Here is a 26,889-nt window from a genome sequence, read left to right on the forward strand (position 1 = left end):
TATGGAAGATTCCAAATATTTTTCCAATTCATCAACAAATTTAGACCAACAAGGCACAGCAACCCTCATAAATTAGAAACAATAAACCTAATATCCATTATCTGTTCATAGAACAGAATGAAAAACAAAAAGTCATTCAAAAACAATTCAAATTGCTCATTATGTAATTACAATCATTATATTGACTACTGGTGCGCAAAATCCATTTGAATCTGCAGTGGCCCAATCGTTAATGAACTTCTTAAATTGTTATTGCTGGAAATTAAACTATTCAAAAGTCTGAGATCTCAAGTCCATTGCTGCCCCCCATTGGGAATAAATCAGCATTGCCATACAGCATGTTGATGATAGGATTCACATTCAGGGCTGATTTGAAGACTTTAATGTGACCTCTAATGCATTAATATATCCTTTTGCATTAAATACGTTATTTGATGCTGAACACGTGTCAGAATGACTATTTGGTCATAGATTTCCCCAGACTTTGTGTTTTTTAAACAGATGGGGATCATGAAATATTTTGTAGTTTTAGCAGCTGGTCCTGCAGCCTTCAGTCTTACATAGACTTAATATTTGTGTTTTGCACATAAAACCCTGTGTGCTACATTCTAACAACAACCGTTGCATAGGCCTCAGTAGGAAGTATAGTTTCACAAAATGAAAATACTGCAGCTTGTGTACCTCAACAGAAAAGTGCAGGTTCCCTGTGGACAAACAATATCTGAAATGATCTGATCTTATCTCATAATAAATGATAGAAACAAGAATAAGAACAGCTCTAGATTTTATTAATCATTCATCTCAAGCAATTGCAGTCATATATTTAAATAGGAATTAAGACAATAGCTCAGAAATATACAGAATTGGCTTTACAATATTTTATTTCACTAAATTTTTCCTTAAAACAAAGTGTGCTGTGATAGTAACATTAAACATATCTAAACAGTGTAATTTGGAAAAAATAAACAGTTTTATGATAGCAGTGTATTTTTCACTCAGTGAATATCAAGAAATGTTCAGAATCAAACCATTTCTAACATGGTTTTAAAGAACAGATGCTGTAAATCATTTATGAAAGAAAGAGTTCTTCTATTGCTCAAAAAACTTGCACTAGTGAATTCAGACATTTAATATGTACATTTATTTTACAAGGACAGGCAACACAGTCCCTCAGTTTAACCCTTGAAAGCAGCCTCTGCCTTTGTTCACTGGACTGATCTGATGGAGTCAGGGAGACATGTGATTTGACTTTGTTCTAACCCCCAAAATGTGAGCTTTTGGTTTTTGTTCTATACCTATAATAACTTCTGATTATTATACATGTACCTGCCAATTGTTGCAAAGAGCTTAAACTTTGGCTTTGCTCCTAAATTCACATTCAGACTGTCTGACCTGTTCTAATACAATGTCAGAAATATATTTTTCTTTATTGATACTAGTGTTGTTTCTCACTGACAGCATACATAAAGTTCTCCGAGTTGACGGCTGCAACTTCACACAGTGTAAGTCATTGTTCTCCAGATCACAGATTTCCACAAGATAATATAAAACAGCCCAGGCAGGGTGATAAAAACAGCATAATGCTAAAATATTAACAAGGTTTAGCTGTAACTGAAACAGCTAATTATTTTTTATACCTTGATCAATTTTGCCCGCTGACCACTTTTCATCTTGTTTTTTAGGTATTTCTTACATTTTCTTGTCTTGGCACTTGTGTGTATGAATGCCCCAATCAGGACTTGACTAAAAATACTTATGTTATATTGTTGTGTTGGTCTGGGAGACTGAATAACATCCGAGGTTCTGGTGTGCTTTATGAACATAGTCCATCATTATGGTACTGCCATTTATTTCCTTTAATAGCTACCTATAGCACACTCAGGAGTAGAAAGTGAGCACACTCTTGTGGTTTCCTCTAATGAGCAGGGTGGGCGGCAGGTCCTTTGTCAGAACGTCCAGCCAGGCCATGTAGAGGAAGTCAGAGACAGACTCCTTACGAGCAATGGGCATGCTCCTGCAGGTTGGGGGTTGAGGGTACAGAGAGTACGTTAGACGCTGTTTCTTTAAGGACTGGTAGTTCAGTGTTAATCAGCAGCTGGTTGTACTTACACAATGATCAGATTGGCTGATTTGGAGTTTTCCTGCAGCAGCTCATTTAATCGTACCTGCAGGTTGGTCTGTAAAAAAAAAAAAACGCAAGTTACTTTTTAAAAGTGAATTTTAACCTGACTTTGCTGTTTAACCACCTCCAAAACAAACGAATGCATAATTATAACTATGCAGTATTTAAAATCTTAAAGCGATAGTTCGCACCAAATTTAAAAATGTATATTTTTCCTTTGACCTGCTAGTTATCAGTCTAGATTGTTTTGGTGCGAGTTGTCTGCCTTCCCACACCAAAACAATTAACAGCACAACAGGTAAACGTGAAAAATCTATCTGTTGCTTTGACTTAGTGCCAGTGGTTTTACCTTCTCCTCAAAGGTGCTCAGCTCTTCGTCAGTGATTTTCCAGGGATGCTCTTTCCGCATGGCCTCAGCCTGAGCAGTGTCTTTAGACCCCTCATGCAGACAGAAAGGCTCAATCATGTCATCTAACTTCTTCAGGCTGGAGGAAAGCAGATGAGAACATGAGCTGACTGGAAAATACTTTTTTATTGTATAATATGTAAATACTGAGTTGATTACATTTTACTATTACTGTAGCACCATCTGGCCTGCTGCCGCCAGTAAAACTGCAAAAATGCAATTACCTGTCAGATCGGGGTGGAACATGGATGTCATCAATGACGGTGATGTCCGTGCAGTTTATTCTGAATTTGTGCAACAGAGACTTCATCCTGCAAGACAGATTATTACACACTGATTAACTTTCAGTTAATGCTAAAAAACATCTCCTGTAAATAAATGGATGTTTTTGGCTTATACGCTTTCATATCTGGATTTTGCCAATTAATTTCCACAATCTAACTTCCAGCCATTTAGCTTAAATAGATATTGAAACATTATTTTATTATATTTTTTTACTCACTCCTCTTTATCTATTTCAGTGCGTCCAGGCTGCCCTGCGATGAAGATCCTCAAATTACTGTCTTTCCACTTCTTCCTGGTGGTGAGGATGTAGGGGAGCAGCAGGGTAAGACCTAAGAGAGAGGAAACGCTTTTTTTTTAACTGTAAAGCCAATGAATCCAGCTGTTGTTATTGTAGAAAATCCATATTATGGTATTTCAAATTTGCCAAGATGGTAAGGTTTTTGGACTTGTCAGTTTATGTGTGTCAGTGTTTAACACTTATGGGAGCAGTTCCATGAATTTGTTGGACAGATCAAGCGTGGGCCAGGACACGATCAGATTTTGGTCGTGATCCAGATCTGGCATTTCTGAGATTAGATTACTGTTATTGTCTGTAAAAGCATCAAGAGACTTGATTTCGAAAGTCCTGATTACATTTGAAAGTTATTATTGATTGTTTAGTGTGTCGATTGTTCTGTTCTTGTACTAAAACTAACTGTATTATTGTTCAGGTGCTATTGTAACAGAGCCCAAAGGGACGTAGGCTAAAGTTATCACCTAACAAATATCAACATCGCCACCTTGAGACTTTAACCCAAAGAGTATGACCCACTTTTTATATCAGGGCCTTTTGATTGTTTTATTTTGGTATTTTAGCTCATTTTAATATTGGGTTTTGTTCCATAGGTTGCTTTTATTTTTTAAATCTCAATTTGTGAAGCACTATTTTAAGAATCTTCACTATTCATGTGGACATGTTGCTCTTTTTTTTAAATAATGCATATTTTTCTTTTTATTGAAAGGTTAAAAAAAATCAAAGAGCTATCACAAAGATATAAGTATTATATATGAATATGTATTCCCAATTAAATTTTAGAGATCAGGGATAAAGGAACAAATGAGACTAAACAAATAAAATGGCTCTTTGTCTTTGCATGGTCTTAGCTGTTTTATTTTGGTTTTAGCCGTTAGTGTGATGTGAATTTTTGCTGACTGTAATCCATCCTTGAAATTTATCTTAAAGCAACAGTGTGCAATTTTTAGCTGATTGTTGTTGTCTCATTCCCAAATCGTCATATACAAACAATTTGGTTGGTGCTTCGGTCCGACCATCAGCCAAATGTGTCGCTATTTGACGACCTTGGAATGAGACTCAACAATCAACTAAAAGTTGCATACTGTTGCTTCAATAGTTCCTCCATTTTTAAAGATTATTTCATAGTTTGTTTACACTTATTTATGTTGTTATGTTCTTTTAAACATTTGATCTCCTTGTCCTGGTTTACACAGTGATTTGTCATATGTTTAATATTAATAATATTGTTCATTCTTAATCCATGTTTCTGATTTAATTATGGGCTTGTCTGCTTTTGAGGGAACACCTTTGTTCTGAGACTAAGAAACAGTGAAAGTGAGTTTGAACCAAAAATAAGGGTCAAACACTTTGGGTTAAAGTCTCAAGGTGGTGTTTGATCTGTGAAAACTTTAGCTTAGGCCAGCGTTTCCTGAACCTCTCCTCGAGGGCGACTTGTTCTGCATGTTTAAGATCTCTCTCTGCTGCAACACAGCTGAATTAACGCTTTGAAACCTGGATTGACGTCACTTTTCTTGTGCTGCATCCAGATGCCTTTCACAAGCATTTAAACCCTTGAAACCTGAGGAAATTGGTTTGACTTCTTTAAAAAAAAAATGGGGAAAAAGGTAATGAGCAACTTGGCAAAAATAACATGAAAATTGGTTAAAAATTAGGTTCAGAGCACCAAGTATCTCCCGTTTGGCTGTAGGTTTGATTGCAACAGCACTTTGCTGCATGTCATCCCCTCTCTCCTGCTTTCAAGATTAACCTGTCCCATCAATAAAGGCCCCAAAAAAGTGTTTTTCAAAAGAGAGAGAGAGAAAGAGGAAATCAATTAAAAAAATTAAAAGGTAAAAATATCCAGAATAGTCTATTTACAGCAGTCATTTCAGGTAATTACATTGTATGTTTGTTTGTTTTGCCTTTTCCTTTGTTTTTTGTTCAATTCTTTTGCTAATCTGGGCGATTTCCTGTTAAGTTGCACATTGCCTTCTTCCCATGTTTTTGTCTCAAAGGGTTAAATGATCAGCCTGTTATCAAACAGCTTCAGGAGTTCATTTGAATCAGATGTGATGTAACAGGGAGAGATCTAAAAACATGCAGGACAAGTGGTACTTGAGGAGAGCTTTGGAAAACGTTGGCGTAGGCTCCTCCGGGCTCAGTTACAATATTAATTTCGCTCAGTCAGATTTCTTTAATCTGCAGGTTGTCTGCATCAGCATCAAGGGGAAAGTGGTGTGTGTCTGAGCACGTATCTGTTACAGTCTTTATGGCGAGATACATAAGAGAAAAACAGCCTCGGGGAACCGGCACCTACCTCCATCGTCAAACAGCCACCACACATCAATGGTGCCTTTAGGCTGTTTCTTCTGGAACTGAGTGCTGGTCTCCAACAGCCTCTCATTCATCTTGGCCACCTGTGGGGGTGGAGGGCCGCACACTGACACTGAGAGAGGGAGAGAAAAAGATGCGAGAAATGAGAAGTGGATGAAGGAGAGGAACAGTAGGAGGGAATCTAATTCACTGACAGAGCATGGAGAGTTAAGTTGGATGGGAAAACTAGCGCAAATCAACATTAAGGGCCGACTCTACATCAGCGGGAACAGCCATCTCTCAGGTTTAATGTTCCAATGAGTGGGATCCAGATCGCATACTAACGACCATTGCAGTCCTGCCAGGACGCAGCTCAGTGGTGTGTGTGTTTGTGTGTGTGTGTCGTAGAGACGGAGACGGATCGAGCGAGAGGCTGCAAGCACCCTCTGCCGTCTGGGTTAAAGGGCTGCTCTTAAAGGATGCTCTTCAAGCTGGAACGAAAGGGACCATATTATTGGATTACACCCTCAGAGACATCTTTAGTGGGAGTGCTTGATTCAATTATATCTCAAAGGGAGTGTGGAGAAGTTCCCAAAAAGAGATGTGTGCCATTTTTCCTTTTGTTAAATGTATGTTATCTCAGCGGAGGAGAGGGAGATAGAGACTTCTTTTTCCTACATATTTAAAGATCACAGTCGTCTTTTGATGCAATCTTTGCTTTACATAGCTTAGATCGAAGCCTTTTTTTAAATGTCAGGTAAAATCTGAACAGAGAGAAGTAACATCAAGAGAGAGATACTGTACCTCTGGTCGTGAGCACTTGCTGAGAGGATTTTCTGGACTTCCTGAACAGTCCCTTCGATTTCCCTCCATTCTGCATCATCTCGTTGTCCAGGGCCAGTTGCTCCTTCGCTGCTCTTAGCGTCTCCTCTGAAAGACAGATATAGATTTCTGGTTTAGGATAAATATGTAATCAGTGTGAATAGTGCCGCACCTTGCACATTCTGCATGACAAGCTTCCTCTGCATCCCCCGACAGCTATTATTTTTTCATTTTCCAGAGATGTAGACTTTAGTAAAATGACTTAAACTCAAGACACAAATCTGATGACTTTAGACAAAATCCAAATAGACTTGCAACTCAATCTGGACTTTAATTTCAGTGACTTGCTACTTTACTCGGACATGAGACTTTTGACTTGAAAATATTTGATACCTTTATACCAAGTCAAAAGATTAAATGTATGTCATTTTAAAAGTCATTTTATGTCTTGAATCTGATTCTTGAATCAGCTAACGTTAACACTGAATTCCCTGCAATTCCCAGGAGTTTATTTTGACACTCAGCTGGTATTTCAGGTCCTCCATTTCCTGTCCAGCATTTAGTGTTTTTGTTCTCCTCCCTCTGTGCCAGTTCAACGTGTTCCCTTGTGGCAGCATCGTAGCATTCCCTTCATGTGAATTTTACTGCAAGTCTTATTTTTATTTATTTTTTGACCAGTTTCTGCCTTTATTGACCCTGTTTTAGCCTGCTAATTTTGTACGTCTGCCTGCCTCACTGACTGAGGCCTTGCAGCAGTCAAAAAAAGGACTCATCGTTTAAACTTTTACCGCTTTGTCTGACTTTGTTATTGGATCCAAGTCATTGGTTCAGTGCCTTTTTTTTAAAACCTGTTAACCATGCAAACAACAGACAACACAAAACAAACGATGGGTTGCAATGAAAAAAAAGGGAAGGAAACATGGACAAATGCTTTAGTGAAGTCCATGCTTAACTGAGCAATATATGATGGTGGAAATAAAAAAAACTGACTCGTCAAAACAAAAGTGGCATTGCCATATCAACTGCCAGTTGGCTAACAGCACGTAATGAGTCCTAACTTGGAATTTAGTTAGTATTTCAGTTCCTCTGGTTCCCTCGTCTCAAAGTCAGTGGGATTTTGAATGGGTGTGAAATGAGGTCTGGGTTTAACACTAGCTTAAGAGACTTTCACAATTTGAAGTTTTATGTGTGTGTGTGGAACAAAGGCAGTTGCTAACAAGTGGCTAAATGAGACTATATCATGAGTATCATAAGCTTTTGTTACCACAGACTTCATTTTCTGCAACAAGCTAAAACCCAATGGAAAAATCCCATAGGCTTTTTGACAAGGGAACCAGGGCAATGCTAACATCCATGTCAGCCTGCAGAAAAGCATCATCCCTATAAGCACTCTATTGGCGGGGCAAATGCAGACAGAAAAAAACCCTTGCAGGTATGTAGTTGTCTGGGGGAGCTCTCAGGTGGGTAGTTCCTTTTAGGGAATCAACACAACTTTTTGTGAAAATGCCTAATTCTCTCGCATGTTCGGACTGTGATGATCACTCACTGATGAATACTTTAAGCTGAATGCCACACACTGACAGTAAACACCAGATCTTTGGAGCATTTTTCCCTCATGTTCATTTTTTAAAAAAAGGTTGAGGGGTTGGCAGCCAGCTATGTTGTCCACAGGAAGACCCACCATCGATTGTCAATATGTGTCACGTTACGATTATCTTTCTTACTGTAAATACTTCTTCAGAGGCAAAGCTGTAAACTGGTGGTTATTTTAGCATCTTATCTGTTAACTACCCGACCTTTATAAATTCATATAATCTACAGAACAAAGTGCCCTGTCTTATCAGTGTTGTTTTATTACTGCTGGTTACTGTGGGTAATTTTCAGAATAAAAGTTCAGCAGCAGAGCAGTTATTTTTGTTTCTTTTGAGTAGTTTAACATAGTCAGACTTGGTTTTAAGTAACTTCCATTTGACTACTGCTCTCCATTCACCTTAATATCTTAAAACACATTTAGTACAAATGGTATTTCCATGTTATGTTTGTTAAATGCGGCTTCTTGAAGGCACTTATTTCCTGCCATTGTGTTTCATCCTGAGCCTTATTTTTAGCTTGCTTGACTTCAAAAACATAACTGTCACAGTGATGGTGGCGTTCCTGCAGATTAAAGCACATAGTCTAAAGAAGTTTTTACACTGACCTTCGGCTTCGACAATGTGCGACACATCAAGTCCCTCATTCATCCTCAGAATCACTGTCCCATACTCAAAGTCAAATGCATCGCTGCATAAAGGAATAGACAATGAGGACAGAAGTTAAACACAAAGATCTCTCTTCAATTTTTGGGTGCATCATTTTCATGTGTGACTTACTGCAGTATTCCCACATAAGTCTGCACTGCCTCCGCGCCCATAGTCCTCCAGTTTCTCTTGAAGCCCATCATTAATGTGTTAGGCTTCATACGGCCGAGACCAGAAGCCTGTGGGGAAAAGCACCAAACTCACAGCATTAAGATAAAACCCCAAATCAGCTCTCTGAAGCAACACAGGCACAATGTTACCCTGAGGTTTGAAAACCTGGAGTCTTCATTAACTAAAGAAAAAAAAAATCAAAAAAATGTTCAAAATGTCCCACACAAGAAGGCGGTGAAGCTGTTTCACTGCCAAAAATTATGACCAGAACACTCAGCAGATCTCACTTTGTCTGCAGGGACTCATCCGATGCAGTGTTAATCAATTATAGCTTTTAATCTGCCGTGCTGTTTGAAGTAAGCAATCCTGACAATGAACCGAGGCCTTATCTCCAAAGTGCGATAGCCGGAGCCATAAGACTGTTTTCCTGCTCCTCATTAACTCTCTTCTCCTCTACCTCCTGCACTAATGTCCTGGTCAGATCTTTAAGACAAGTCCAAGCCAGAGTCATAACACAGCAATAGATACTTGCTGTTGTGAGGGTGAAACGGCTCAATAAAACCTGTTTCTGCAATGTTTAAATGTGCCGTCTCTCTCTGATCAAAACAGGTTACACATTAATCGAATGGATTTTCCGGGTTAGCAGGTTTATTTGTTGTTTTTTTTCTCTTTCTTTTCAGTTGAAAAAATGTGTCATAAAAACCACACTGACCTGCAGCAGGCTCTCGGCCCCTTCCCTGAAGCTGTCACAGGCCACAGCGGCGTAAAATGCCTTGCGTTTGCTCTTCCTCAGCCACAGCTGGTTCTTTTCCATGCCACCATTCATCTCTTCAAGCGCCTCTGACCTCGGGCCCTGGAGGACATCACAACATGCAGGTGTGTGTGAGTGAAAGTGTTTGAAGAGAAACACACCTTTTTACATATTCAGAAGACACCGCTGACCCTAAACTTAAGTCTCAGGTATCCAGACAGTTGGCATTTCCCTCCTTCCTGCTTGATATTCCCTTAAATAGCCACTGCATGTGAAGTCTGCACTTTGCACAAATTTAAATTTGCTTGGTGTACAAATCTTTATTTAAATATGAGGTTGATATTTAAATAAAGATTTTGGAAAGACGTTATGTGCTGCCTTGATAATATCCATTGTTTTGCATTTGCAAATAATGAGATGACAATATAAGCTTACCACAAACACTTCACAGGTCAGACAGAGTCCGTAGTTCTTAGTGAAGGAGTGAGCCAGGTCCAGGAGAGCTGGTCTGGCTCGTGCTGAACCTGTCAGTGCCAAAATCTGAGGCCTGAGAAAGAAACAAACACGTGTTACAATGCCCCTCAGCATTTTAGGATTTTTAAAACATGCTTTGATTTATATCATCAAATCAGTGTCAGTTTTTTATATGTCATACTTTTGAAGGAATACTTCAACTAACTAACCGATTAAAGCAGCGGTAGACCAGCAGCACCCGTGGTCAGTGACTTAAAATTACTGCTTTTGTCAATAGAGTCTGGCTTTGAAGAGAACATAGATAAGTTTATCTTTTTTATTCAGTTTTAATTAGTAATGTTCAGTAAAATTGCATGTGTTTGGGAAGTACTACACATACTACTGGATTAATGAGACTTAGATTATACTTCACAATTTGTGTGAGACTTTTTAAAGAGATATTTTTATATAGTTTTGCTGTTTTCCCTTCTTTTGGATTCTTTTTTCACTGGAGGCATGCAAGAAAAACAGAGTTTTCTTCAAAACTTGAAGGCAACATCTGTTAAGTAACTGACCCTTTTGTGGATGAAGTATTCCTTTAAGGACAATTTTGTACAAGTTATATTGTTTTAAATATTTGCACCCACAGTGATGCAGTACGGACTTTTACCTGAAGTTCTTGACGTGATCCTCGACACCAGACAGAGACAAAGCATTGCTGACTGCACTCACAAATGTCACCGCCTGCGTGGACGAGCCCCAGTTCACATCTGGAGAGAAAATCCTAACAGGTTAGTTCATGCAGGCGTCACGAATGTTCTAAACGTGCAAACATGTACACGCAGCTCACCTGGCTTCTTGACAGTGACATAAATGTAGAGGAGGATTTCAATGGCGTATGTGAGTAGAGCGGCCCACCAGTTGATGACAAACATAACGACGCAGCAGAGCAATGCACCCAACAGGGAGAGCCACATGTTGTAGTATTTATATGCTGGTCTCCAGCCTGTGAAAACCATAACAGAAGATAGGCCACATTTAGTAACTGCAAACTATTGGACAAGTGATGACACAGACTGTGCAAACAAAAAAAATCCTTAACACTTAACACTCAAATTTTATTTTCTAATGCAACTCAGTTTGTCCTCAGAAATGTCTTAAAGCTGGCGTTTTTAGTGACCTTGTTGGAATATATTTCCATGCACTCAAGCAAAATTCCAAAAACGAAACTGAGACATCAGTGGACAGTAATGTGTAGAGTTACTGCAGCCTGCAGGCAGAGCTGTTCATTTATAAGCCACTAGCTTTGTCTGTAGAGACCCACCTGGAGACTTGGCGTAGGATGCATGGAAGCAGGAGAAATTAATGAGAGCATAAGATGCCAGGAAGAAGTTTGAGATGATAGGAGCGATGGTGTTCAGGTTTCCTTCACAGACAAAAACATAAAAACATCAATAAAAATCTGAAATTATCTTAGATTCAATGCACAAACATGAAGTCATTTTCATATTCACTCAAGAGTTTATTTGTTGTGAAGCTGCTTAAGGAATACTTCACCCACAAAATGACCATTTATATATCAATTAGTCACAATGTGTTACCTTGAATTCAAGAAGAATATGTCTATTTTTCTTGCATGCCCCGTTGAGCAAAGAATCCCAAAACAGCAGACATTGTTATTAATTGGTGATTAATTAAAGTAAATGGGGATCACATTTAACAATAGCAAAACTATATCAAAATTTATTTATTACCTCTCACACATCTTGAATCAAAGTCTCATTTATCCAGTCTAAAAGTGAAACTTACTTATGCTTTCACTTTCAGTCCCGTCAAAAAGTGCTGATCCCTTGTGTACTAACTTAGCTTTCATTAATTGGACTGACTGTTGAAACCTTAAACAGCCTTGTCTGGTCCAAGTCATTGGTTAGTGTTACAATGTGGGAGTTTGTAAACAGTTAGTGTTGTTAAATTTGGTCGCTGTTTACTTCAATTTAGCAACAATATTTAGTGTTTTTGGATTATCTGTTCACCAGATGCATGAGAGAAAAACAAAGTTTTCTTCTTAAATTCAAAGTAACACAACATGACAACCTGTTCTTATTCCAAAGTCCTCAAATGCTGCCACTTTTGCAGTGATTTGGGCAAAAGGTCCCAATGCCAAAAGTCACCTTTTACAGCAGTATGATATGCTGCTGGGCGACTCCAGCTGAAAACGCGGCTAGACAGGTGTGATGTTATGATATGCTGTCGGACAGAGAGACAGAACCTGTTGCGTCTGCATGATATGCCGCTGCATGGCAACAGGTTGACATTGTTGGTAATGAAATAATATGAGTAGCACGAAGGTTCCTATAGGGTGGGTGGGAGGGGTGGTGATTGGGTCTGACAAACCCTGGACTTTCACCTGGGAGATCCGTGTTTGCTTCCCATCTGAATGTGATGCTTTTTTTCCACACCTAACCACTCGTGCCCTTGTTGCCCCATCCTAAGCATGTGCTTTTGTTGACATCTTGGCGTTGGTTGTATCATCCCAGAATGTCAGCAGCATATGCAGAAGGATACATAGAGCTTACTATGTAGATACGGACGTCCATTAATAAAGCGGCAATATGTGACATGATGAGAACGTGTTGGACATGAATAACTGATGTATAAATGGTAATTTTGTGGGTGAAGGAGGATGGATGATGGATGTGACATTTGAACTGACCAATGAGAATGAAGGCCACAGAAATAAAGAATGTGAGGATGTAGCCACGGATTGGCTCATTGTTTTTGCCGTGTCCTTTGGCAAAGAAGTGGAGGATTTTGTAGATGTTGTCTTTACACAGTGCCTGAGGACAGACAGAGCTTAAATTAAAAAAGCTTTTTTTTCACATGTTAAGAGTAATAATCTAGTTGTAATCTTATTAATAGTTCCTCTAAAACTTTTCATTTAGAAAAACTGTGGTGCATTACTGACCTGGAAGACTTTAGGAGCGCTGACGAGGGAAGCCAGGGCTGATGACAGGGTGGCGGAGAACGTTCCAGCAATGATGAGGGGACCAAACCCAGAAACCATGGTCATCACCTGAACCAGAGGTGAGCAGAGGAAAACATTAGAGATTAAAAAAAATCTCCTTCTCATATGCAGATTAGAGTTTGAGAAGCTGTGTACCTGATTGTCGTTCATCAAGCCAAATTCACATGGCGTCTCCGCGCAGGATGAGAAATCATAGCCGAGCTCACAAGCAGCCTGTGCTGTACCGTTACATGAATATGGCAGTGTATTGTTGATGATGCTAGTTAAGTTTCCTGTGGCGTCACGGACAACAGTGGCAGCTGACCAATCAGAGAGAGGAACAGATGCATTGTTTAGTATTTCTCAGACTTAAAAATAATCCTAAATATGTCTGTATGTGTTATCAAGACAAAGAAACAAATGTAAATAAGTAAATTTTCTCATTGGAGTTGCATTTCATGGATTACTGCACTTACAGACACAAAGGGCCACGGCCAGGTAGGTTAAGCCAGTGATCAGGATGGCCAATAAGGTACCTTTAGGTATGGCTGCCTGGGGATCCTATAAAACAATTTATAAAACAATGGACACATATTCCAGACACAGCAGTGACTATGAAGTACTGATGTCACAATACTAGAATTTGCATCCAACTTTGAAACAATAGCGTGGAAAATATCGATCATCACTACCATTTTTTGATACCAAAATTGGAATATTTGAGATTGAGAGCATTTGGTAAAAACTTTGTGTTAAAATATAAATTATAACAAGGCTAAAACATGACAATGACGACTTTTCTTTCTTTGGTTAGTAGCAGAGAACAACAGAATGACAGACACTGACCTTAAGAAAAACTAAAATATGGGCAGCTGCTAGCAGTGTATCGACACTGCAAAAAATGACTACTGAAACTATTTAAAATGCCCCTTTTTTTTCCAAAATTTGAGCCTATGCAGTTTTTTTAAACACAGTTAAACCTACTAAAAATAGTATACCGACTTCTCTACTGTTGTCAGTAGACTGCAGTAGATGAGCTGGGGGCTAAATATTTAAAAGTTTTCACAACATTTCTCTCAACATTTCTGTGTAGAAACGTTTCTATAATAAAGATAATATTTTAAAAAATAAATAAATTAAACAGCTTTTGATACTGGTCCAAAACTGGTATAAAAAGTACAAAAATGCAGAGGTTTATTCTCTTTTTCCCCATCAGCTCCAGCCTTTTGTTTAGAAAGCTACATATCACAGCAGCTAATGATGCCTATCAATGGCTCTTAATGCAATGATTTTTGAAGGAAAAAGTTACCCGCAAGTCTCCAGAGATGTTGGCTCCAGCCAGGATCCCGGTTGCAGCAGGGAAAAATATGGCAAACACTGAAAAAAAAGTCTGCCCCTCTCTAAAATCAGGAGGGAAATTCTCTAAGAAGATTTTCGCTGTAAGAGACGGAAAAGAAATGGAGATAGAGAAAAGAAATAGAGGTCATCTTAAAATTTGTGAGTTCAATTATTATTGTTTTTTGGTTTGGAGAAAGGTGTCTTACAGTCATAATTAAAGATGCCTTTGGTTTTCTGGTCATCGGTTGCAGGAATGAATGTTCCGACAAATACGTTTACTATGGCCACCAGCAAGATAATGAGCAGAATAATCTGAGCCTGTGTGGACAAAAACAATAAAAGTGATTAACATTTGACAAAAACAAGTCCAGATGATTGTCGTACAACCAGCATTATGTTCATCTCTCACCTTGGCCTCCCATTCCATGCCAGCAACTGATATGGCCAACAGCAACACGACTGTGATGCAGCCAATGATTCTGATGTCGTTTAATTCATCCACCATGATGGCGTTGTTATCCTGAGTGCGGAGGGAAGAACAGACACAGATTAGTGTATGATCAAATATCTTGGATAGCCTATTTTATAATTAACAGGAGACACAACAGGTGAATAGGGTAAAAAATTTAACCAACAGATATCACCATGATACTTCCCCAAAATCACATACATTACTCAGTCATTCAGTCATCTAAAATGTGATGTTCGCAGTTATTTGCATACATTTCCACAACAAAAATGTGAAAATTGAATAAAGCCAGGTTCAAATTCTCGTTTCATTTTGTTGACCTATCAGAGTCAAAAGATTTTACCGTGGACATTTTGGACAACTCTCCATAAATCAGAAAAGACAGTCATCAGCCATTTAAAAGTCAATTTTTGACACGTTTTAGGAATGAAATGGTATATAAATCAGGCTACAACTGATACTTAAACAAACCCCTCTGTATGAACATTCACAATATATAGGAATAAAACTGGGAAGTTTGGTGCGTATTAAGTGCTACAGTAATTTTTATGAGAAAAAAACTGTTTTGAGAAAATGGCTCTATAGATATGTATTTTTATACATTTTTAAGACACAAGGCAAATAGGGTTAAAAAATGCAACTAATGGATATCACCATGGAACTTTATTAGTTTATTACTTACATTATGATATTTTTTTTTATTACAAGTTTTCTGGAAATGTAAGCTTAGATATGCAAATTCTGCATCATCTGATGAAATATGTGCTGACTTATATCTATTTTGAGAACAAACAAAAAAAACCCCAGATTTTAATAAAACTCTCTGATAAAAAACTCAGAATATAGATATGAATAAAACTGGAAAACGTAGTGTATAGAAGACCTACCGAAGTGGAGATTTTTGGTTCCGAGTATGAGTAAAAAAAAGAGACTTCTCTCTAAAAATTAAAATGCTTGAAAATATATATTAACACAAATCCAACATCTTATTAGAAAAATATGTCAGACTGTTTGTATATTAACAATATTAAAACAATTTAATTTACAGTAGACGACACTGATGATTTCTATCTGTAAAACATTATGTATAAATATATGAATATAATACTTATTATTTTAATAGCTTAACATTGTATGGACCATATGAAAGTATGTTTGTATTTGTCACTTTAGGCTGCTCTACACGTTGTTGTAGGCCCAGTTTCATGTGCAACTCAATTTTAAATATGTAGGGGGTCCCTGCTCCATTGCTCTTTTAGCTAAGGGGTCGTTAGACTGAAAATGTTGAAGACCCCTGCACTTTTCTGAAAGAAGACATGTTATTAAAGCAAAATAGTCCAAAATCTCAAAGTTGATCTGTGCATAAAAATGTTTTCACCTGAGGTGTCTTTCCTTAATCCCTTTTACAGTTATGTGAGGATAATAACGTCACACACCTTGAGCAAGTCGACCACGGTCTCTGCAAATCCCACCACGTACATGGCTACAGCCACCGCGTTGGCAAAGGCAAAAATTAGACCAATCGACCCACCAAACTCTGGTCCCAGACTACGAGATATCAAGTAGTAGGCTCCTCCTGAAAAGACAAAATGAAGTGCACAACATACATAATGTTGGTTGATGATTAATCACCACATCAATGATTCATTGATTTAATGTCGGGGACAAGTTGAAGTCTCTGTAAAACAGAGAGAGGGCTTCGAGAGGTGACATTCAGGTGCAGTTGTGAGCCATGTGTCTTTATCTGCCCTCCTGGTCATTCTATTCTCTCAGTGAAAGATTTTATGTCAGGAGGAGTGTGCGTGTTATCTCGGGCTATATACATTTATAAATAATGTTTAAACTGTTGGCTGCAGTGATGCTGTTATGTGAGTTTTTGCTATGAGTGAAATGTCTGCATGAAAGGGCTGATGATGGATTGTCTCACCTCCTCGGACCACACCGTTAGTACAGATGGCTGACATGGAAAGGCCAGTGATGGTGGTGACCACACAGCTGAGAACAATAACCACAATACCCAGACCTGAAATGCAAAAAGACTTGTTTTCAGCTGTAATTTACTCATTTAAGTGGTCAGTCATAGAACTTCCTCCCCACAGTCACCGTTAAACACACAGAGTCAAAATCCCAGAGGAGCCCGGAGGCTATAAGTTAGAAGCCGTCTGCTGTACCTGCGCAGCCTAACGCCTGCAGCTTTTTTTTCCTGCTTCTCAAAACCATTTAGTCACGCCGCCTGAACAAAAGATGCTGCCGATCGATAGGTTCTCAAGCAATGAACACACTCATGAAGCCATTGACACAATTTCCCCATTCTTTCCACCTCTCGCACAAGCACACTGTTCACAGAGGTTTGGCTCTCACACTAGACCTTCAGCAAGTTTGGATCATTATGGGACCTCAGAAAGGCTTGTTCGGTTGAATCTGTCCCAATTCAATCACTCACCGCTAATGAGTGGAGGGCTATAATCCTTTAATTGTCTCTAGTTTCTAGAATTACTGGTAACAGCACCCTCATTTCTCAGAACAGAGACACGTGGGATCTGCTGTTGCTCCAGATAACATTATAAAACTGAAAATAACCCACTTCACCTGAAGGAGTCATTTTTGGGTTCACTGATGGTTGATCATGCTTTATTTAAGGCCTACATTAAAGGGTAACTACTGTATTTTTCATCCTGGAGACTAGATTCCCCTATTTTTGTGTCTAAGTTGTTGTGTCTTGTGTCTAATGGGAACAACAGTTTTTGAATTGGTCCAGTATTGAGCAACAAAGCCGCAATCAGAGCAATTATGCACCACCTATTTACATCCATTAAAAGTGCTTGTTTTTGCCAGTGACAGACTCTGATTATTAGTGTTTGACAACATTATGGAAAGGATTCCTACACTGATGGACCTTTTCGTTAAAGAGAAAGATCGTCTTTGTTTAATCAGAAACGGACCTGAAACCGCTATTGCAAACCCACCAGGCTTCATTTAAATAAACAGTAATTTAAGCATTTATATAGCCAATATATTTTCACAACTAGCTGGATAAATTAAAAGTTTCATCTATAGTTTATTATTGTTGAAACAGTGTTAAGACAAGCCAAGACTGCTTTTTTGAGTTTTATTTTATTTCTGTCGACTTTGAATTAAGTGTGTTGTACAATGACAAAATTACTGTTATTCAAAGGAGTCTAGTGTGTTTAGTGATAGTGATTTCGGGGCTGTGTCTGATAATTTAACAAAAACAACAACAAAAAATAAAACTCATAAAAGCCATCTTGGTTTGCTTTAACACTTTTTCAACAATCACCAACTCTGGTTTGTTTGAAATCAATTCATGTTTATCATTTAAATGTGGAAATATGCTGGCAATATACGGGCAAAAACAACAGTTTATTTAAAAAGATGTGTTTGGCAATAGTGATTTTGGGGCTGTTTGTGGATAATTAAAAAGGATCTTCTTTAACAAAAACGTCTGCATCTCTCCATAAGATGTCAGACACTTAGAATGATAATCTGGGCTGGTCAGTGACAAAAACAAGCACTTACGGTGGAAATGAATTGACTTTGAGTAAATACCCTGAGTGGTTACATTGCAGCATGTTTCGCTCATTACTGGACCAGTTTCAAAAATTGTCTTTGAAAAAAAGTCTAGCAGCATGCACGTCCAAAAGTAGTTAAATATTAGGTGCTGGATAAAACAAAAGTAGATGCAAAAAATACAGAAGCAGAGTCTGCACACTAGATGATGCTCCCGTGAACATTTATTACTTTTTCGTGTGGAAACATGTCTGAGGAAGGGCTTGGGCTGGAAACGTCACACATGGAGGTTAAAATGTTCATGGGAGCATCATCTAGTGTGCGGACTCTATTTTTGTATCAAAAATTGTTGTTCCCATAGTCACTTAGACATAAAAACATTGGAAAGGATGCCTGATGCCATGATGTCATGATGCCTGCATGACGTCAAGAGGTGAATTCAAAACACTGAATGAAAGCACATGTAAATACATGGGAGAAAGTAGCTTCAGGTAGAAAATATAAATTACATAAAATGAATGAGTGTCCCATCTGATAAACATATACTCTTGTCTCACTCACCCCAGCCTGCCTGACCAAAGATCCAGGACAGACGGATGAACAACATGACACCCCAGATGTTCAGCATACATCTCACCTGTGGAAGAGAAGAACAACCTGAGGTCAAAGTCTTCAGTGTGGTGCGTCATTGTTTGTTATTATGTCGAATGAGGGATAGAAGCATGGTTTTAATGAGATGCATACTGGAACATATAGAAATGTATCCACAATTTCAATTTCAGTGACAAAACGAAACATTTGGAACTAAATCTAAAGGCACTAAACAAGACTTTAGGGTCTTTTTGTATCTGTACTCCAGGAGCACAAATGATCAACCAGCAGCTCTTGAGGAAATGCAAATCGCCCCAAGACATGACCCTGTTTTGTTATTGAGCGTCCTCTGCAAGGCCACAGTTATGTAAAGTGCTCCTGCTTCTATAAAGTAGAGGGAATCCGTCATGACCCAACATAACTCACCAGGACGCCCCTTATCCAGCCAAACTTTACTGCTCCTTTATTGCTGTCAGCGGGAGCAGCAGACTCCAGGTCATCAGAGGGGGTCCCGTCACTCCCCTCACCATCGTCCTCCACGGTGTCTGGCACAGAGATTGCTCCATTCTGTTGAGAAAATGTTGAGGAAAATATACCAGAATGGAAACGTGGAAATTTGTCTTAATAGACACAACTGGGATATATGCATGATGATGATGCTTTTAGCACAGTCGGCTAAAAATGTCGACTATTTTTCACTTGTAAGAAGAAGAGTCATTATTAATAAGTTTTCTGTCCTCTCACGAGGAGACACAGACTAACTTTTGTGATGTGTTTGTCTTCTCCTGCTGTCTGTAATACACAGGAGAGAACTTAGAGAGGCAAAGGAATCCGCAGTGGTTTGATTTGGATGAAGATTGATAAAACATTTGCAGCGACATTACTCTGCAGCGTGTCTGTTCCTGTAAACTGAAGAGAAAAATAGAGAGAACAAGACAAACCTAATTTGAACTTTCTATGAAGATGGATACTGACTGCTCAATGACTCTCCTGTCTGACGTCTGATTAAGTGAGACCTCTCAGATGCGTTTCATTTACTTGAAAGAAAGAGATTTTTATGCTACAACGTGTCAGCCTTTCAGTGGCGGCGACATGGAGTTTGTCATTAAAGAGAATTTTACTCGTGAGTCATGCAAATCTCTGACTACATGAAGGGTCATTCATTTGATCAAAATTTTAACCCTTTAAAACCTGAGGAACTTGGCTCGATTTCTTCAAAAAACAAAGGAAGAGGGTGATGAGCAACTTAACAGAATTGGCCCAAAAACTAGCAAGAACTACTAAAAAGGTACAAGAAAATTACCTGAAAACAAACAAAAAAAGGCCTCAAGAAAGTGCTAAAAATGCATTTTTCTCTTTTTCCTGAAACATAATTCTAAAATTATCATAAAGAGAATCATAAGTATAGTTTCATGTACATTTTCCCTCATTTTTTTAAACTATGTAAAAATCCCCCCCAGCTAAATTTCAGATCCTTTCTGTTTTTTTCTTTTTTCTTTTCTTTTTTACAGTGATTAAGGAATGTATTACAGAGTCAGCTATACTTAGTCTTTTGAAGTGAGCGAAATGTTTTAAGATCTTGGCTGAGAGATGTCATTACATATTTGCATCTGTCTCACAATAGAATGACACATAATTTATTTTATTTTCTGGTGGGATAGACTGCTAAAAAAATATGTCTTTTTTTTCAGTCAGCTCAGAAATGCTCAACCTATAAAACCCAAATGACCTATAACCCCATCTCTTTTGCAACACAAGGCAGCATAATGGCCTAATAAAACAGCACTAAAAAACTCTTTAAGTGTGTCAGTCGCCGTCAAGTTCCAGAAATAACTTTCGGTGTCCTTTTTAGTTTCACAAGTCTTTGGGTAAAGGTTTAATGACTGCACTACGGACACTGAAAGTGATGATGTTTGAATGATTAAACAACTGTAAAAGATCCCATTCACTCTGTTTGGAGTCTTTAACCTGAGCGAATGGACTGTGTAGGTCAGGAGCAGAGTGGAGACTGCAGTTAAGGAATCAGTGACTTGAATTTGGGACGCTGGGGGGGGGGGCAGGTGGAAAGTACTTTCTGCAGAAGGTGATGTGAAGGACAAACATGCACACCATGTATTACAGGGAAAGACGAGAATAGGCGAAAGAGATCTGTATCTTTACTCACCTTCTGAAAGACATCGTGGAGTTCCTGCAGGGATGGTCGCACAGCCCGGTGACCGCTCACGCTGCCTGCATTGCGATAGAAGTCAATGCTAGGCAGCCGGTCCAAAGTGTCATGACCGAAGGCGCTGACCACCGAGGGCCGGACCGTCCGGTGCTCCCCGTTAGAGAAGTTGGTCTCCTGATACATAGGAGGTTCATCCAGAGTGGGATCATAAGCGGCGTTAACATGCTCCCCTCCGTTAGACTTGAGTCTCTCCATCAGGAATGCTGAAGGAGACTCTCCGATTTAAAAAGTCAAGGATAAAACAGCCGTGTAGGTCTTAAGTCTTCGGTCATCTGACGGTGTTTCAAAACAGCATCAACTGGCGTGGCTGCCCTTGTTTATGGATGTATAGACTAGACTATGGGGTTAATTGAGATCTCGTCCGCCACTCTGAGCGTCTTGTGCTTAAGCTCGGTTTGTCTCAGATGGCCTACCTTTATACTCTGCATCCTAGGGTCATAATCTGGCTGCCAGCTATTGGCTAACTATCCGGATCAACCCTTAAGAAACTGAACGAGGGGTGTCAGATATGTCCTTGCTCCATCCCAAGGGACACAAAGGCATTGCTTAACGATTAACCAAGTCATAAACGCCGAACGAGAGATAAAGGCGCTCAGTGCCTGAGTTCTGGAGAATTGATTACTAATATTATTGTCTGAAGTGCAGGGCAACAGCACATGTTGTCCTTTGGTTGCTGTTTATGGTGCTGTGGATAGTATTTCCTCAGACCTGTGGGCCTCTTGGATGAATCATCGGGAAACATCCTCGTGGAAGTTCCCACTACCAGCAGATCGAGTAGGAAAAGTTTCAAGGTTATAGCTCCTTCATAATGTGCATGAAGAAGATAAAGCTAATATGACATGATAGAAAAATATACATTTTACACGAGATATATAAGCAATGGGATATAATCAATAGAACTAGTGTGATAACAGCAGGGAAATCAATCTTATAGTGACTCAGATATCGGGCCCATAAGCGTTCCAGTATATAACTGATTAAATAAATATTATCTCTAATGATTCTCTTTGCCACAACGTGTTAACAGCGAAAGTTGGCGCATGGGTCGCCTAACACTGAAGAAATAGCCGTATTCATGAAGAAAATGAGAGTTAATATAAGACCATGAATTACGGGAACATGCCGGAGGCACTTCTTTATAGCCGCATGACTTCTAAAGTGCCTTTAAAAGTCCTCTTAACAGGTAAACTTCCTTATTACTGATACACCACGGTGATTTATGCACACAGTGAAAGGCAGGCTAATGACTCCAAATCTGACCTTGGCTGTATTTCAGGCAGAGAAAAATACACCAGCACGTGTTTTTATGTGCAGATTGAAAGGAGGCAATCAATTTCACAATGCTTATCAGATTCAGAACACGGTGCTTCCAATGCTGTTATGGTTTTCTGCAAGAATGATACTGACTGAGTCATGCTGTAGAAAGAAAAGTTTCCACATGGAACACAATGTACAGCTCTCCTCTTTACTTCTCAGTCTTAATCAGACTGCAATGAGTCATTTAAATCGGTGATGATGATCTTTAGATATTAATCCTCATATTTGTGTTGTGTTTGCTTTATGTTTGCAGAGGTGGAAGAAATACTGAGATCTACTTAAAAGTAGAGAGAAGAAATAACAGAGCTGGGACCAAGTCAGCGTTTCACAAAGTCACAAGTAAGTCTCAAGTTTTTGCACAAAAAGTCCCAAGTCAAGTCCCAAGTCTTACTTTGAATTTCGAGTCCCAAACAAGTCATAATGCCACATGACATACCATTTTAACAACAGAGTAATTATGTTAACTGAGTTTTAACTTGCTGTATTTACATAAAAAAAATTTGCGACCAACACATTTTGCATATTGCCCTTTGTTTCTCTGTCTTGACCACTGATTAGTTTTTCAACACAAACAAATTATCTTTGGTGAAAAAAATTTCCAACTGGCACTTAGTAACATAACATTAGTTCTTCATGCTTCTCTCCTGCATCTTTATTGGATGCTGTCAGGTTAGTTTAAACAAAGTGGATGTGACTTTTCAAATAACATACTTTTTAATAATTGGGCTCTGAGGAAGGGAATCAAGTATTTTCAAGTCACAAGACTCAAGTCCATGTCAAGTCACGAGTCATGTTAAAGTCCAAGTCGAGTTGCATGTCTTTTTAAAATTTCATCAAATTTGTGACTCAAGTCTAAATCAAGTCAAAGTCATGTGACTCGAGTCCAGACCTCTGAAAAATACTCTAACTTATTAAAAGTCATGCATTAAAATTTTTACTCAATCAAATGTGCAAAAGCACTGGCATCAAAATATACCTGAAAGTGTTAATAAGAAATAGAATAATGCATATTATGTGATCAGATTATAATTATTGATGCATTTATGTTTGCATCATTTTAACGTTGAAGCTGGGAGAGGTAGAGCTAATTTTAACTATTTTATCTACTGGGCTTGTGTACCCCCCCAATAAAATTTTATCTTATCTAAAGTTGTATTCATAATATTACAAGCATTACTGCAACATAACTAAAGTTATTAAATATATTCAGTGCCTTATGAAGTACAATATTTCTCTTTATAGTAGCACAGATGTTAAAGTAATAGGAGATAAAAAGTACTTGAGTAAATATATTTTCCACCACTGAATTGTCATTGTCAGATTTTGAGTTTATTTTGAGTTTAAACCAGAGCAAGATGTTGTCTCATGCCCCACTGCAGTTGTCTTGGTGCAGTTAGTGATCCTCAGGCCCTGCAGACTCTCCCACAGTCTGGACTTGAGATTAGCATGATTCCTTTTTTATGATCAAGGCTGCTAGACTTGGTCTGCTGTTCTCGAGTAAATTCAGAGTTTGTAGCACTCCCCTGAGAACAGTTGAGCCTATATGGTGAATCCACAGCAGCAGGTGCATATGCTCCAATTTGCACAGAACAAGGGAATCTGCACTCTAGTTAAAGTCCAAAGGGCTCAAAAGAGGCATAAAAAATCCCTCTGCAGGATTTATCAAACCTTACTCTGCTCACTGCAATATTAAAAAAAAAAGTGATGAAGTGCAAAAGTGCAGCATACGAGATTACTGATACTACTTCTCAAAGGGGTGATGCTACTCCAGTCAGCACCGGCCTGCTAATTATATCTCTCAGTTGCAAATAAAAGGAAATATCTCCAGTCAAACGTGATCTATTATGTATGCTTTATGTGAATGTTACACCTGAATCTTCGTGAGATTCTATCAATTCTATCAACCGGTGTCAAAAGGTTTCAGATAAGAGAGGTTTAAATCATAATCTCAAAGATTTTATTTGAAAAAAATATATTTTAAGTCACTGTTATTATTATTATTATTATTATTACTAATATTATTACTTTATTATTATTATTATTAACATTTCCTGCTGCTGCAGCTTCACAAAAGCATTTGACTGGTGAAACAGGAACTGTTTCTTATTATAAAGTGGTCACAGGAAAAGCTTTGCACTAATCGCTATTGTACAAAACAAGACAACAATCACCTTTGTTATTTTTTTTAAATATATGTGTATAAATTAGAATAAATTAGATATATGTATGATGATATATGATGTTTAACTGGGGTAACTTTTATTGAATTCTTTTAATAATCATAAATATAAAAGATATTAACAAAAAAATTGTCTGAGTTTGTCCCACTTTGCTTAGACTTGTCAAATATGAATTTCAAGATACATTTTCCATTTCAAAAGTGTACTATTTTTAGAATATTTTTGATAAGAAACCTGCAAATAATGAGCAAAAGGATATCAAAGAACTAAACACATTAGTGCAATGTAGTTTTGATTCCATTAAAAGTAAATTATTAAACGTAATAGCTTTATAATCATTAATAACTGATATGAAACATTAGTGTATCTCCTGGTAGGTAATCATTGCCCTGTCCGTCCATACAGGCTGCTAGAGCTGTTCAACACGATAAGTCTAAAATCCAACACAGCCTGAACTCAGGATCAGATTTGACATGAAGGCTTTGACTTAAAGGGACAGTTCACCCCAAAATTAGAAGTAAATATTTTTCCTCTTACCTGTAGTGCTATTTATCACTCTAGTTTGTTTTGTTTTGGTGTGAGTTGCAGAGTTTTAGAGATATCAGCTGTAGAGATGTCTGCCTTCTCTCCAGTATAATCAAACTAGATGAAACTCGGCTTGTGGTGCTCAAAGCACCGAAAAAATACATTCGAAAAACTCAACAGCAATGTCTCTTTTCAGAAATGATGTCCAAGTTACTCAAAATAATCCACAGACCTTGTTATTAGCAATTTAATGTAGGATGTGACACCTTTTGCTAGCTCACCTTGCACCAGTGAGCTATCAAACGTTACAGCTGAGCCGAGGAGGAAGTCATTAATGTTTACATAATACGCTCTCATGAGCATGAGCCTCTGGTCCGTAAGTAGATGCACGCTTCCTTCTGGTGATGCGGTTTGAGGATGTAGTTCAGTAGACAGAAAATAGTTCCTACATGAAACTGCTCAAACAAGGTCTGTGGTTTATCTTGAGTAACTGAGTCGTGATTTCTGGAAAGAGACATTGATGTTGTGTTGTGAAATGTATTTTTTTTTTTTGGCACATTGAGTACCACAAGCCGAGTGCCATCTAGTTCCAATAACCCGGAGAGAAGGTAGACATCTCCACAGCCCATATCTCAAACATTCAACGGCTCATACCAAAGCAATCGAGACTGATAAATAGCACTGCAGATAAGAGGAAAATGTGCATTTTTAATTTTTCGGTGAACTCTCCCTTCAGCTACCACCAGGTATTTGAGGAGGGCTGAGATGTTCCTGTCACCTTGGTCAGCTCTGAATCAGCAGCAGAATTCTCCACTATATCTGGTGATACTAAAAAATTAAAATACATAAAGGCTAAAGGATCAAATATAGCCTTTTTATTAATAATAACAATAATAACAATATAAACAGATTGGGTACAAGATTCGTGACTTAATCAACCTGAATGCCTCAAGCTTTTTTATTTGTAAATAAAGATATTAGGATAAGCATTACTTGTATACAACCAAGCTGTTTGGATAGCTTCGGTAATAGAAAGGCTATTGTATCTCCTGGTCTTATCACAACAAATCAAGGTCATAGCTTGTGAAGTCCAAAGACCACAAGTAATAAAACTGATGATTGATAATCAGCAAAAGGTAAGGTTCACTGTTCAGCTGACTCATTGGTCTTACATATCAATGATTTTGAGTCACATTAGTGTCATAACTACTTCTGTGTCTCTAAAAGAAGTGAACCAACAAAAGATGAGTATTTCACTGTGATTGTTTTTGCTGTTGCGTGCAGAAGAATATAAAGAAGATGTCACTGAAATGTAATATGTTTCCTTATAATTCTTCCTCTTGTATGGAGTGATGAGGTCAGTTGTCTCTGTCTTTGCTTCAATCAAAAAAAGGAAATTATTGGTTTTCTAAATAAGCTTCAAACAACATACCGCTCACCAAGGTATGAAAATACAATGCAAAGCAGACACATTTGTTAAAAATTGATAGATTTATAACCCTTGCTACCGGCTGGGTTAGTTCTTCTTCCAAGGTTAGTGGGCTTGTAGGCCAAGAAGGAAAAGGGCAGTGTTTTTTTCCACTAAAAATGGATTTCAGATAAGGATGTCACACAGGTGACAGAGACAATGTCGCAATAATGATTGCATTCCCGATGAATGTCGGGTGCCGAGGGAGGTGTGCACGGTGGCCTGGACTCTGAGTGTAAAGTGGCCACAGGAGAAGAAACAGCTAGACTCCACAGATCAAGACCTGACTTTTGCCACAAGACTGTCAGTGGATGCCTTTGTGCATAACTCTCTCTAGACCATGCACAAAACATGCAGACACATCATTAGTTTTTGTCTGATATTTTACTCCTACCAGGATTATCAAAA

At 38.4% G+C, this 26,889-nt stretch overlaps 1 protein-coding gene and 1 long non-coding RNA gene across 2 annotated transcripts; one reads left to right on the forward strand and one right to left on the reverse strand.

Moving 5' to 3' along the window:
* Nucleotides 1-767: 767 nt before the first annotated feature.
* Nucleotides 768-21,391, reverse strand: slc12a1 (solute carrier family 12 member 1). Its single transcript, XM_042492055.2, has 26 exons — nucleotides 20,929-21,391; nucleotides 19,191-19,331; nucleotides 18,735-18,810; nucleotides 16,573-16,668; nucleotides 16,082-16,221; nucleotides 14,586-14,696; nucleotides 14,383-14,494; nucleotides 14,148-14,275; nucleotides 13,315-13,399; nucleotides 12,995-13,158; nucleotides 12,800-12,907; nucleotides 12,548-12,671; nucleotides 11,159-11,260; nucleotides 10,685-10,840; nucleotides 10,505-10,604; nucleotides 9,817-9,928; nucleotides 9,343-9,483; nucleotides 8,592-8,698; nucleotides 8,420-8,502; nucleotides 6,205-6,330; nucleotides 5,405-5,533; nucleotides 3,031-3,142; nucleotides 2,753-2,839; nucleotides 2,472-2,607; nucleotides 2,110-2,177; nucleotides 768-2,014 (listed from the first exon to the last, which is right to left on the reverse strand). Exons 1-26 carry the CDS (start codon nucleotides 21,184-21,186, stop codon nucleotides 1,879-1,881), a joined length of 3,138 nt encoding a protein of 1,045 aa, XP_042347989.2. The 5' UTR covers nucleotides 21,187-21,391; the 3' UTR covers nucleotides 768-1,878.
* Nucleotides 9,370-24,459, forward strand: LOC148190370 (uncharacterized). The gene is made up of 5 exons (XR_015776202.1): nucleotides 9,370-9,506; nucleotides 10,484-10,625; nucleotides 12,777-12,918; nucleotides 18,740-18,853; nucleotides 22,562-24,459. It is a non-coding gene; the product is annotated as an uncharacterized LOC148190370 (long non-coding RNA).
* The last annotated feature ends 2,430 nt before the right edge of the window (nucleotides 24,460-26,889 follow it).

This window comes from Plectropomus leopardus, chromosome 1 (genome assembly GCF_026936395.1).
Source record: "Plectropomus leopardus strain MGB_pleo_1.0 chromosome 1, ASM2693639v1, whole genome shotgun sequence".
In the NCBI taxonomy this organism is placed as follows: Eukaryota; Metazoa; Chordata; class Actinopteri; order Perciformes; family Serranidae; genus Plectropomus; species Plectropomus leopardus.